This window comes from Mytilus californianus, unplaced genomic scaffold (assembly GCF_021869535.1).
Source record: "Mytilus californianus isolate M0D057914Y unplaced genomic scaffold, xbMytCali1.0.p SCAF_4, whole genome shotgun sequence".
NCBI classification, from domain to species: Eukaryota; Metazoa; Mollusca; class Bivalvia; order Mytilida; family Mytilidae; genus Mytilus; species Mytilus californianus.
Window position 1 is genome coordinate 94460056 of NW_026262690.1, and position 14148 is coordinate 94474203.

General features: G+C 31.2%; 1 protein-coding gene across 9 annotated transcripts in view; it reads right to left on the bottom strand.

The window, feature by feature from the left end:
• LOC127698849 (centrosomal protein of 170 kDa protein B-like) overlaps positions 1 to 14148 on the bottom strand; it is a 73245-nt gene that overhangs the window by 21524 nt on the left and 37573 nt on the right. For 8 of the 9 annotated variants that reach the window (XM_052202540.1, XM_052202539.1, XM_052202537.1 and 5 more), the window contains 5 exons: positions 7745 to 7822; positions 5966 to 6333; positions 5200 to 5383; positions 3910 to 4577; positions 3272 to 3313 (listed from right to left, as the gene is read on the bottom strand). In XM_052202540.1, coding sequence (XP_052058500.1) covers positions 3272 to 3313; positions 3910 to 4577; positions 5200 to 5383; positions 5966 to 6333; positions 7745 to 7822 — 1340 coding nt within the window. The remainder of the gene's footprint in view (positions 1 to 3271; positions 3314 to 3909; positions 4578 to 5199; positions 5384 to 5965; positions 6334 to 7744; positions 7823 to 14148) is intronic. The other variant, XM_052202538.1, reaches the window with a different exon arrangement.

The following is a 14148-nucleotide window of genomic DNA, read 5'->3' on the forward strand; positions in this document are numbered from 1 at the left end:
GTAACATCTTTCTGTGTGTAAAGAAATGTTATTCAAGTGACTAAGAAAAGAGTGCATTTGTTCTAACCCGAAATTTTGTCATTGATGACTATCGTTTAGTAAATGTTAAGCTGCTAGAAACAAATACATCGTTTAATGAACTTTATCGACCATGCGTAGTAAGACAGAAAAAGATTACATACACGCACTGTAAACAAACAGGTAAAAGTGCGGGAAATGAATGACCAGAACTTTGCGAAAACAACACATGCTCGTAATTATTTAAACGACAGATGCAAAAACAAATGTATCATTTACACGACTCAACGATAAACGATCAACAACTACGCTACTATTTTGCGCGTACATCGTTTATGTGAACGATGTCAACATTGACCAAAAATGACAGAAACGAATGGATTAAACGAGTACGCGCGTAATTGTTTACATCGTTTAGGTTAGAAACAAATGCGCTCTAAGCTCATGAAACAAATAAAAACAAGAGTTACAACTGAAATCTAACATGTGTCATCTGATTTCTTTGAAAGTAGTCAATTTTATCACAAATATATAATTTTATCAAGTGGAGAGCTATCAAACAATGTAAAGTGGTGAAAAGAAAATTTCTCAGGAGGAAATTGGATAAATATATGGGTAAAGTCCACATCTTCTTATATCTATAAAGTAACATGAAGCCAGCCATTTCATCAAAGAAATAATGATTTTTATGCCTAACAACTATTTAAATACCTCTTGATTTAATTCAAGTGGAACTGAACACTAACAAGAAAATAGGTTAACACATGTAGGGTTTCAATTTGACCTTATATGATTTTACAACCTGTATTTAAGTGGCTATTCACTGTCTCATCCTTTTGATCTTTGGTGGATATTTGTCTTATTATATATAATTTGTTTACATGGTATATATAATTGTATAAGGCTATTCAGACATACATGACCTATACTTTTTAATGAACTAGCAAATAGAACTCTTTACAATCTACATTACAGGTCATATAGAGTTTGCTTTTTTCATCTTTCACAGTAGGTAGTAAACACATCTCCACTCATATTATTTTCTTCAAATATTGAAGGTAAATGCTTATCTGCATGCTTATAGGCCTGATAGCTTTGATGTGTTTTGGCATACATTTATATATACAATATTAGGTCAATGTCAGAAAAATATAAACTTTTTTGTATGAGGATGAGAAACTGGGGAAAGGCGAGGTTTTACCGAGCCCTTCCCCAGTTTTGTGCCGAATACAAAAAAGTTAAAATTTTTCTGACATTGACTAATATTGTTTTTATACTGCAACTTAAATTAATACAGTGATAGCTATGTAAATTTTAATACAAATTTCAAACTTATCTTCATCCTTAAATGAACCCCTGATTGTGGAAAAAGTGATCCATGATGAAATTGAAATTGCACAAAATATAACTTTGTTACTACATATAGGAAATAAACACAACTAGTTGCAGTATAAAATAGATTGTTTTCCAAAATAAAACAAAAGAAACAATGTGTTTCTCCCAAAAGGCAGGCAAGGTGAACAAGTTTAGTACATATTTTCTCTACCCTATAACCACTTGCAATGTTGACGAGTGGAAAAAGCAAAATCTACATTGGCTGTGGTGTACTTATAAATGCTGTATACGAAGGCATAATGTTTGTAGCCAGGGGAAGTTACTTTGAATTACTGAATAATATATAATAAATATAGGTATATACAGTAAGATTGGTAGATATACAAAACCTGTGATCAGAATTATTTTACCCCTTGAATGATTTACTCTACTACATTAACCCACAATGTATGACAGCTTGAAAGTTGGTAGTTTAAGGTGTCAACCTCAAGGGGGTCAATAAATTATTCTTCAGGGTGGCTTTGATTTTTTATGAAAAGTTAAGTCTCATCATTTTTCTTATGTATGCAGTCATCATCTGAGCAAGCATTAGATTCAAAAGGCTTCAACCATAGAGATTAGAATTTTGTTCTGCAATATTTATATGAACCTTTACTTTTCTACAATTTCTTATCTTTCAGGGATCAAGATGAAAAAAAAAAGAAATGTGTTGTATTTGTTAATGAGACAGCAACCAAACACACCAACAGAAAAAAACCACAAACACATAGTAGACAAGTGCCTATATCATACATCAAGTTTTTTCCCTTTTAAAATTAAAATTTCAAGTTGAAAAAAGAACGTAAACATTTTAAACACCTATCTAAAAACTACATGGTTAGATTACAAATCTTCTATTGAAGAAAAGGTAATTTTGTTACTTGGTACATACAAGGAACTACTTATGTAGGTACAAATCTACCAGTTTAATAAATCTAACATGACAAATAAGTTCTAATTTTATCAGGTTTTATTGATAGTATTGATCAAAGTAGTACAATGAGAACGGTGATACTACAGATTTAAAGGTCTTTAAACATAGGGTTGCTAAGTACCTTTACTTAACCTGACGTTACACATACTGATAGACTACTAGGCCAATTATTACACTTTTTTCTCTCACTAGTATAAATTGACAATTTAAAGGTGTATTTGAAAAATAAATTTTTGCTTGCTGCAGTAGGGGACAGTTTTAAATGGTCAGGTAAATACTATTGGTCTTGGCAATATGGGCTTCTGTCACCTGTAAAGAATTCCATTTTCTGTCTTATGACAATGACTAAGCGTTAATTTTTTCCTGCAAGTCTATCACATATATCTTCTACTGTGCGTCCAATGATCTCTAAAAAGTCCTAAAACAGGACTGTACTGTGCCTATATTTTCTTGCCATTGCCAATATATCTATTTTCATACATTGCAAAAATTCTCTGTCAGTTAAGCTAGCTAGACATCATCTGACTCTGAGTGGGCTTAGGACTATCATTTTCTAATCAAAATTAAATTGATGAACTTAAAATGTATGGCCATAAAAGTCATTCACAAACCATTTGATTAACTACATGTACATGTACATGTACATGTACATGTACATGTACAATACTTTACCCATATCTATATATCTGTATCAGATTCTGATGTATTTATAAAAATTAATCTGACCCTATGTAACCTTTGATTAGCATTAACATAAATCACCATTAAATATATAAAAAAAATCTTCACCAGAATAAAATGAACTAAAAATCCTTGGAAGCCTTTTCCAAAAATCAAATTTGGATGTAAAAACCTGTCCAAACTAAACAAAATGTGAAGGGATATTGTAATTTCTCAAAATAACAGAATGAGAAAGGAAAGAATCTAAAGAAGTACATATAATACCTTCCATGATGTTGGCCTCTTGGCTCGCCTACGAATTCGGATCTTAAATATCAAAAGCTTATTTTTAAGGAAATAATAATATCAAGTTTAAGATGTGATAAAGTTACTAAAAATACACATTACGACTATTTCTAAAAGTTCAAGTAGCGGGAGAGATGTTCTGAAATAACACTTTGATCTAGACCAATAACATACTTCTCTCTACCTTAATGCGTAAGGATGTCTTCATTTTACACTTAAAATGCCAGATTCATGCAAAGTCCTTGTTAGATTTAAATAAGGACTGAAATGAACTTTTAGAAATGCAGTGCAAAATTTGCCCAGATTTGTTTGTAAAGCGTATTACAAACCTGTAACCTTTGTAAAGGTAATTTGTTGAAAATACATGATAGTGCAAGTAAGTTTGTGCAGTTATCAATAGATTAAGCCAAACAAAATTAAAGTTCTAGATACTCGTTCTTATGTAAAGAAAGGAGGATTTTATTTATCTTTTGTAGATATTAACTAATGCTAAAATATAAATGAAATATTCAAAATCATAAAATTAAATTTGAAAGTGGAGAAAAAAATCCTTGTATAGAGCAGTTGAGATGAGAAAAAAAAAGTATGGGCTCCATCTAGTTTCAAAATATACTAACCCCATCTTCAACTATTTTGAGTTCTGTCAAAATATCACTGCCGACTTCGACATCAAGGCTTTCAGCCTCTGGTCCACGTGTTCTAACTTTCTCTAACTCATCAATCTGGTCTTCTATATCTTCTAATTTTACATCACCATTTTCTACAGTATCCTGAATTTTTATACCAGATTCAGCACTGGTCTGAGATAGATAATTATCCGTAATACCGAATGCTTTGTCAATATCTTCCCGAGCCTTTTCCTCCTCTTCTTTTGGTTTAGCGTCAGCCTCAATAGTATACGTCCCTGATTCACTAACATTGTCTTCTTGTTTTTTAGGGGCCTCAACAGGGATGATTTTAGCAGGAACAGACTCCTCCTCTTCTGTTGGTATTTTTTTAAGAAGAGGCTGACGTGTAATTTTTTTGGGAGTACCGGTATCCTTGGCACTATCTTTGCCAAATTCATACAGTTTAGCTTCTCTATATAGAGCATGCTCACTGAATCTATCACTTTTAGGCGATTTCAATGGTGATTTAGTTGTACCAGAAGAAAACATTTTATCTATCAAATATGAAGCACTTTCGTTCACCTCAGGTTCAAGTTTTACTTCACTTTCTTTGGTTTTTAAAGATTTCCCCCTTGTTAATCCTCCCGACGAAAGCTTTCTCTTCTGATTATTAAGCTCTAAAAAAAATATAAAACAAAGAATAAAGTAAAATTCAGTCCTAATGGCATGGCTGAAAGATCTTTAAAGATATCAAAATATAATTTTACATAAAATACTTAAACATGAACTAGTTGTCACATTGTGGAACTGCTTTACATTTATAAGAACAGAACACATCATTTTACATTTAGTCATTGCACAAATTAAGTACGGCAAACTGAAAAGTGCATGTCGTCAACAACTTTGTTTCTCTAAATAAGATAAAAATTAATTATTTGTTTTCTAAATTTTTTACACAACAAATATTTCTTGTATCACAAAAGTCTTCTTAGAAAATTTTGTGAAAAATGTCCTTTGAAAGAATCTGGTCTTGATGGTAGATATTTGAAAGTCTCAGTTGAATATATTCACAACTTCTCTAAATTGAAAACTATGAAAAGCTTTACATATGAAATAGACATTGTCAAATGTTGAAGACCATAGTTTGACCAATTAATGTCTTTTGAATTGTGTTGTGATGTAAGATTGCTGTCTCATTGACATACATCACACATCTCCATTTATTCACATTTAGAAATATCATAATATATATATTAAAAATAAGCAATAATTATTAGGAAACAAGAATTATTATATCACCTTTTATTGAATGACTAGTTTTAGATTCCTCTCTGTAATCACTAGCACCACTGGAATTTCGTCGCATAGGTTTTCTGGACTTTTCCGAGGATTCCCACAATTCATCTATCTTTTTCTGTCGAGCAGGTGATGATCCTCTTGATGAGCTCTTCCTTGTTGGTGAAGATCCCCGAGATGAACTTTTCTGGGAATAAAATAAATTTGATTTTCTCAATCAAAGGGAAATAACTGTATGTAAATTTTTTTACATAATTTTAAATTCTGTGTTAGCCCTATTTATTGTATGCACCTTTGTTTGATGCGGTCAAGTTCTAATTTTTATGTACATTCAAACATTTAGTAACCATGCAGGAATAAAAAGTGCATAGGTAAACCAATGACCTTCAGCAAATAATTGACAATGTTACTACACAGGTTGAGTGTGCCAGAGTAGCCATTTTTGTAAATATACAGGGCAAGTCTGTATGTATCAATTCTTAGACCAAACAATATTTTTTTTAACCTGAAAATCTCCCTGTGAAGACCAGTTTCAGCAATATTTTTTGGAATAATTTTTTTTTTTCATGTAAAATATGTCTATATAGATAACCCAATAAAAAATGTAAATCAGGGATTCTTTGAACAACTGACTGTACATTTCCAATTGGCCATCAATACCCTTATGAAAAAAAAAATATGAAATTCATTTAAAAGGGGAAAAACTTTTTTTTTTCACTGAAATCTTCATTAGCTACATAGATCTAGTAACACAGTCTAAAATATATACCTCTTCTTTAAAAGAGTCCTCTGATGATTTAGAAGCTCTCTTATCAGTACGACCTCTGAAACTTCTTCTAACTTTGGATGGCATGAAATCTTCCAGTTTCCCACTAATATTCATTTTAGGTGATTCTTCGTCAAATTCAACAGTAAAAGCCATACTAATGCTGCCATCTGCTGGTTTGGGAGCACAAGTTGAGACAGAATTTTTTTCAGGAGACTCAGGTGTGTCCATTTCACCGGATTTATGAGATATTAAACTGTCTTTTGACAAAATTGATGCTTTGCTATTGTCAATTTCACTAGGAGGACTATTTTCACTTATTCCTACATTGTTCTGAAGACTTAAATTGGATGGTTTTTCAGAATTGGAATCTGGAAATAAACAAAAGATAAAATAAATTACTTCATAAATTGTTATGAAATATATTGTGCTATTACAAAATAAATTTAATTGCATAATATTCATATTTTTAAAATATACTTTATGTATGTTAATGAAAGTCATTTTTTTTTCTCTTACAAGTGGATGTAAAACTGATTTACATAGTTAGATATTGAAACCAGAAATTATAATATACTGGATGTTTTTGTTATGTGTAATTCAGCCTTGGAAAATTGCTTTATGTCTCATAACATTCAATTTCTAGGAGAATATAATCCATATATTACAACTGAAAACTAGAGAACATTAAAGAAAATGGTCAACCTTCAATCATACAGACAAAATCTTGTTTATTTGTATTTGGCTGTTGGAAAATTACTGATTTCATTATTTTGTTCCATTTTCCCCCAATACTCAGAAAGGAATAAATCAATTAGCAAAATGGTCTAAATCTTTTTTAGAAACATATCAGCATTATTCTTTCACAAAAATATGGGTAGAAAAGGTGATTATTATTTGTTCAAATTGTTGTTGATTTTCCTTTATATTGCTATTAAAGTCATATGATACAAATTAAGAAAGAGTTGAATATGTTTTGTATACTTGAATGGCTAAGTTTTACTATAAAACAAGTGTATATGGACTTTCTTGTAAAAGAAAATCCTTTAACTTATCAAAATCTTCAGAAATGTACTGCTATTGAATTATTGTCTTCCAGTACTCCAATTCGCCAATGTTTTTCCGTATGTAGTGACCTTAACTACGAGACCTCTCATTATAACTTTGGCCACTGCATAGCGCAAGTGCAAAGGAAAACCATGATAATAGAAAGTAAACAAACATGCACTGGAAGGTAAATAGTAATAATTGATTCGTAAAGAACAAATTAAATACACCAAATCATTTAACAACTGTTATGGAAAAGTTTAAATAAACAAATTGGAAAGCATGTAAAATTTGAAAAAATATTAAATCACTCTTTTAATTCACTTAATTTTCGTGTGCTGCATGATTCTGCATTTTATCAATGTCACGATCCTGTAAACGTCCGCAACAAACTGGAAAGTTAGTTAGCTTACGGTCATTTTTTTGAGTGTTTTGTCTGCTGTGGATTCATTTATTTTCGAGGGTATCAATTTTCGTGGATTGAAGAAAACTTGCATTTTCGTGGATATTTAATTTCGTGGTTTTGCATAGATCTGCATACACTCCTTCAGAAAATTAGTAATTTGTTGAACATTTAAATTCGTGGTTCCCCTCTGACCACGAAATGCACGAAAATTGGTATCCAACGAATAATAATGAATCCACAGTATTCAACACTTTTCTTAAGGCCATGGTGTTGTCTATGACTAATGTACTTTTTATTGCCCTTTATTTGCTGAGATTTTAAATACTTACTCTTGTCATAAGCCTCCTCCTCTCCCCACCAGTCAGGCTGCCCATACAGAGGAGTACACTTCTTAACAGTCTCTAATTCTGTAAAAACTGAGAAATACGCTTCTTAACAGTCACTTGTTCTTTCCAAAACATAAATAATGTGTAAGTTATTAGTAATACAAAGTCTAGCATTCCATAAAGAGGAGTACACTTCTAACAGGTACATCTGTACTGATAAAAGTCAACAGTAATTCACAATCAATTATTACATGTATTCCATCAGTTCCGCTGTATGATGAATACACTAATCACGGTAGCAATCTGTATTTCTCAAAAAGATGAAAGTATCATTACAAATATGTATAAAAACTCTGAAACACTTTCCTGTATAATTTCCCCATAAAACAAACTGAAATGTTTTTTTTACAGGAAACTAAAGAGTAATCAAAAGGTCATGTAGGAATTTTCATATTTGTATGTGAACTACGAACTTTGGCAAAATTATTGACCTACTGGAATCAGATAAAGAGTCAGTTCTGTGTTATATTAAAAAAATAGTATGTGTTGCAAATACAAAACAAGATATGCTAGTTGAAAACAGGTTCTTCTTACCAAATTTCATATTCAGACCTGTATCTGAAATTCATATCCATATATCTGTTTTGAAATTGAAATAATATCTGCCAGTGTTTATTTTTAAATCCTAAACAACCATGTTTATTTTGAAATAATAGAGTATAACTGAATCCTATTATTCAAGTTTAAACTTCTAAAATTATCCCATATTATATATAATCTAACAGCTAGAAATCTATGCTCCAATAACTTTCTACAGAAGTGAAAGGCTGTGAATAATTTTAAACAATAAAATTTGATATTCATACCTTCTTTTGTTGTGGTAATCAACACTTCAAAGCAATGAAACTTAAATCAAAAATACTAATTTGGTATATTCAAACAATTAATTAAGTGCTTGAAAATTTTTCATATTTCATGTAACACTGGCAAGGTTTTTCAGTATACTTATAAGGTGAAAAATTGAATTAAGTGCTTGAAAGTTATATAAAAACACAATCCAATTGTTTTTTCTCTCTCATTTACATTCCGGTATGAGAAAAAGGAGATTTTGATAGATGGCAATGTGACAGCAACCTTACAAAGAGAACAAAGACGTTTAAAGTTCCACATACAGTCTTCAACAATGTGTCTATACAATGTCAGTTTCTTAATCACCTTGAGTATAAAAAGGTTGTGGAATAAATTTATCAGGAACTATCCAAGATCTGCAATCAACAGTATAAATATCCCAAATGACAAAAAATATAAGGGAGCAACCATTTAACTTATCCCAAATGACAAAAAATATAAGGGAGCAACCATTTAACTTCAAAAGGGGGGGGGGGGGGTTTATGGTTTTTTGTCTGAGTCAAAAAAAATTTTGTGCGCAAAGCACAAACATTTTTTTTTAGTTTTTCGACGCTATCAATCAAATAATTTTTTTCAAAATTTAACACTATAAGGTATGGGGAAAATCTGGATTCAGAATATTTTTTTTGGTCATCTGCTTGACCACAATATTTTTTTCCATCAAATTGGGGATCAGAATATTTTTTTAGGAAAAAACCATAAACCTCCCCCCCTCTTGAAGTTAAATGGTTGTTCCCTAAGATATGATATATGATCAAATAAATGGGGAATGTGTCCATGGGACACAGATGATGCCCCCGCTTGCATATCATATAAAGTTATAAAGGGACATAACTGAATAACAGTAAAAATGATGCTTCCCAAATTTGTACTTGATCTAAGTTTTGTAGAAATAAGTATTGTGTATAAGTTTCATAAAATTTGGTTGAGGCAAACTTTAGTAAGAGAACGGAAACGAAAAATTCAGCAATTTTTCCATTTGTAAAGGGGAATAACTCTAAATCAATTAAAGTGACACCCCCAAAATTCAAACTTGATCTGTATTTTTTGGTAATAAGCATTGTGTATAAGTTTCATAACATTTGGTTGAGGCTAACTTAAGTTAGAGAACGGAAACGAAAAATTCATCAATTTATCCATTTGTAAAGGGGCATAACTCTAGAATGGTTAAAATGACCCCATTAAAATTCAAACTTGATCTGTGTTTTGTGGTAATAAGCATTGTGTATAAGTTTCACAACATTTGGTTGAGGCAAACTAAAGTTAGAGAACGGAAACCAACTTCGGGACGTACGGACGGACGTACATACAGACAGACAAGGGTAAAACTTAATGCCCCCTCCGCTACGACAGGGGCATAAAAACAATAACTGACAAAGTTCTGGACTTTGATACAGGCACATGAACTGGTAGCAGGGTTTAGATAGTTATTAGAGGTCTTGATAATGAACATATACTTTGAACTTGATTTTCATGAAATATTTTAATATTATCCAGAGACATTTTAGCTGACTCTATGCTAATTTTCATTTTTGTTTAGATCTTGGATTTTGAGAATTCATACGTTAAACATGAAAATGATTTTTTGACATCTTAATTTACAATCTATAAGTATTTATCATTATGCAGTTAATTTCATTTCTATGGTTACAACCAAAACAATACAGACTATTCTGTTTCCATAGAATCAGAACCTAAAACTGCACTGGTTGAACTCAGGATAAAGTAAAATCAATTGAAACAAAATATTTCTCATCAGCAATATCGATTTTCAGGTCTATCAATTTCTAAATAGCTAGAAAGCAAATTCAAATTGAACTTGACCAGAATCAAGAAAACTGGTTAACATATGTTTGGTTGTAATGAAACGTGTCTATCACATGAAAATTCATATATTCGTATCAGTAACATTTTGATTTTTGTTCTGCTCACCAGTACTTATCAATTTTAAGTATCTTTTAACATTTTCTTCATTTTTTGGGTTGAATGTTAGAGATGGAATGCTTTGAACAGATATGGTTCAACACAGCATAATCAAAAGTGGAGGTCGTCTCATCACATCATTTATTTTTTGCTCCCCAAACATGAATTTCATACTGACACCCTTTTATTTTTTTTAAGATCACTTTAGAATGGAATATTAAAGGCTATAAAACTAGATTTTTGATATCATTGCTGTAACTGTAAATGATTTTCCTGTATAATTTCAGTATAGAACAGATTGAATATTTTTACTGTTTAATATTCCTATAGAATATATTGATTTTTACAGGAAACGGTATTATTCACACAATAATTAAGAAACAAACAGCACTGTGTATGTCTACATAATATGCCGAAAGTGTCTATTAAATGTACTCTCTTTTGAATATTGACATTCATCTTACCCCAAATTTTGAAAACTGTTCTCTACGATTCAGCCATTAGCCAGGACACAAAGTTATCTTCCCGTATGTTTACTATGCCCTTGTCAGTAACACTTTTTCCCACAAATGACATTTCCTACATTATCTAAAACCACCATAACTTACCCTAATGAGTTAAATAATGGGCTGTAATAATGCCTAAAAGTAGTCCATTTTCTGTCAATAATTGCCCTCCTTATCACACATAATCCATTGTTATTCTTGTCCTTGATCACAAATTATAGCAAATGTACAAAGTAGTAGGCATACAATCAAGGTTGAGACCGTATGGACGATAGCCAACTTGTCATAGGAAATACACAATAAGTATAAATAATAAGTCTAGGTCGAAATCTAATATAGATAGTGATTCTATTTAAATATCAATAATTCTTGTCAGATTTTAAAGTTCAAATGGCTTTTTATTGTTTATGCATGATCGGTCAGTTGTCTAGGTTTTAAAAAGGTTACAAATCAAAGTTTATATTCCCATAATCTTTAATGTATATTCTCATCTTTCATACAAATAAATTACAAATTATAATATGTTTCATTGATAAAACTTATTGAAATTTTCTTTAAACGTACATTATGAATGAAATTTTATGTGTATGTAAGTTTCATGATTGATTGAAGTATAATAGATCCATAATTAACAAATCACATCAAATATAATATTCAAACATAAAATAGTATTTAATTTCTTTTATTAACAAGTTATGAAACATAATGTTGTCATAGGTTATTTGACCGTTCTATAGAGTAGTTACATTACACATTAGCAGGAGGCCCCTTTTGTCAAGTGTTCAAGGAGCTATGATTAATAGACAAGAACTATCCTGATCCTAAATTAAGTAGGTAACTAAAATATTTATCAATAGACAGTTAATAAATTATCAGCTGACTACTCAAATATCACATTCAATGTGTGTTCATTTCAGAATGAACGGTACCAATAATGGGACGTGATCGATAATGAAATTCAAACCTTTGACCCTGAAACTTTATCCTTTTAGATTAAGTACATATATAGTTGCCAGGTAGGTCTTCTGAATGACTATGAAGATGTTTGTTTACATGTATGGTAAATACAAACAATCAAAATTACATCACAAAGTTCAATAATACTTTAAAAGTCTGAAAACTTTACGAACTTTATAAAATTATATGATTAAGTAGTTTTTTAGAGGGATATTTATTGAGAAAGAAATGCTCAAGTACACCAATATTGAACAAAAACTCGAGGTAATCATGTGTCATCATAAAAAAATGCAGGAACATTAAAATCGCTGATTTATGTCCCCTTAGTTTAAACACAATACTGCCACATTTTATATCCACATAGAGTCACTTAAATGCAGGCTATACTAGTTTTGTGGACTTGCAAGGTAGAAAAATCATGATCCTTCATGGAAAAAAGTATTTTATGAATAAAATGAGATGTGAGAAATACATCAATGTGACACCATCCCCCTTCCACCCCCCCCCCCCCCCCCCCAAAAAAAAACCCATTGATGTCAGCATATAGTCTTCAATAATAGATAAGTGTCTTAGAGATATAGGGGGAGGGTTGAGATCTCACAAAACATGTTTAACCCTGCCACATGTTTGCGCCAGTTCCAAGTCAGGAGCCTCTGGCCTTTGTTAGTCTTGTATGCTTTTTTAATTTTAGTTCATTTATATGTTTCAAAGTTTAGTGTGACGTCCATTTTCGCTGGGATGGTGCACATTTTTGTCTGGGGGCCAGCTGAGGCCTGCCTCCGGGTGCGGGATTTTCTCCCTGTGTTGGAGACCCATTAGTGGCCTTGGGCTTTTCTGCTCTTTGGTCAGGTTGTTGTCTCTTGGACACATTCCCCATTTCCATTCTCAATTTTAACAGTATGTCAAGCTATAAATCTGCACTTAGTCAATTAGAACTGTACATGAATATAAGAGAGACTTAAAAACATTAAGATATACTGGTAACTAAAGATTGACTCAGGCTAGGCACATGAACATGTTAGGTTACACAAAATAAAGTTTAAGCAATATCAAAACAGCAGCTTATTCTGAAAGCATTAAAATTTTTAGCACTGACTAAGCATGGTTCATAGTCATATTGCATTACTATATTTTCTTCCTTAATATGCATGTTATATTTGCAGCTGGACATTAATCATCTATTCATCCATTATTCCTTCACAGACAATTTTCTTATGAAAAAATGTCTTGAACCAAGAATTGATCTAAAATTCCTTTAAGACAATATATTTCATAAAAAAGGTTAATCCATTAATATGCATACTATAGAAGATAACATTTTATGAAAAATAGTTCATATTCACGATAATATAAGACTATTTTCTTTTGAAAAATTATTAAATTATGCTATGCATTAACATAAATTGAAGATTGTTTTTCTCATCTCGCCTCTGGAAAATGTTTGAATGAAAAACTCCATAAATCACTAATTAACACGTCTTCAAAGACAACTTCCTAAGAATATAACAGTAAAGGATGAAATAACCTACCCTGAAAGACGAAATTTCCTGTTAAATCTAAGTAATCAACGAAATGTCCTACGGTATCAACATAAGAAGGGATTCTATAGATGGCAGTATCATTACAACACAGCGTTTTATTATATACCATTTATTTCCTATTGATGGGCTATATTGATTCTCCTGTAACATACTACAGAGGATTATATCTACCAAGATCCATAACTTGACCAAATTTGTCATTTTTGCAATAAAATTTTTACGAGGATATAAAAAATTATGACAGATAAAAATGGCTTATGTACACCATCTGTGATATTTTGACTTTACTTTTCATCAAAGAAATATCCAGAGTGGTTCAAGGTCAAACCTGTTCCTAGATGGGAACGGGAGGTATGAAAGTACCTCTTTAAATAACAAACACATTTTAAAATGAAATTCTTTTAGAGAACCGTCGGTTTTGAGGGTAGATCTCAACATTTTGAATATGTCTGATGCCCCCATCAGATTTTCTCTATCTATAGCAGATTTCATGATAATAGATAAAATATAATTGAAGAAAATACAAAGAACTGATTTTGGTGCAAAGTACAAATACATACAATTTCTCATA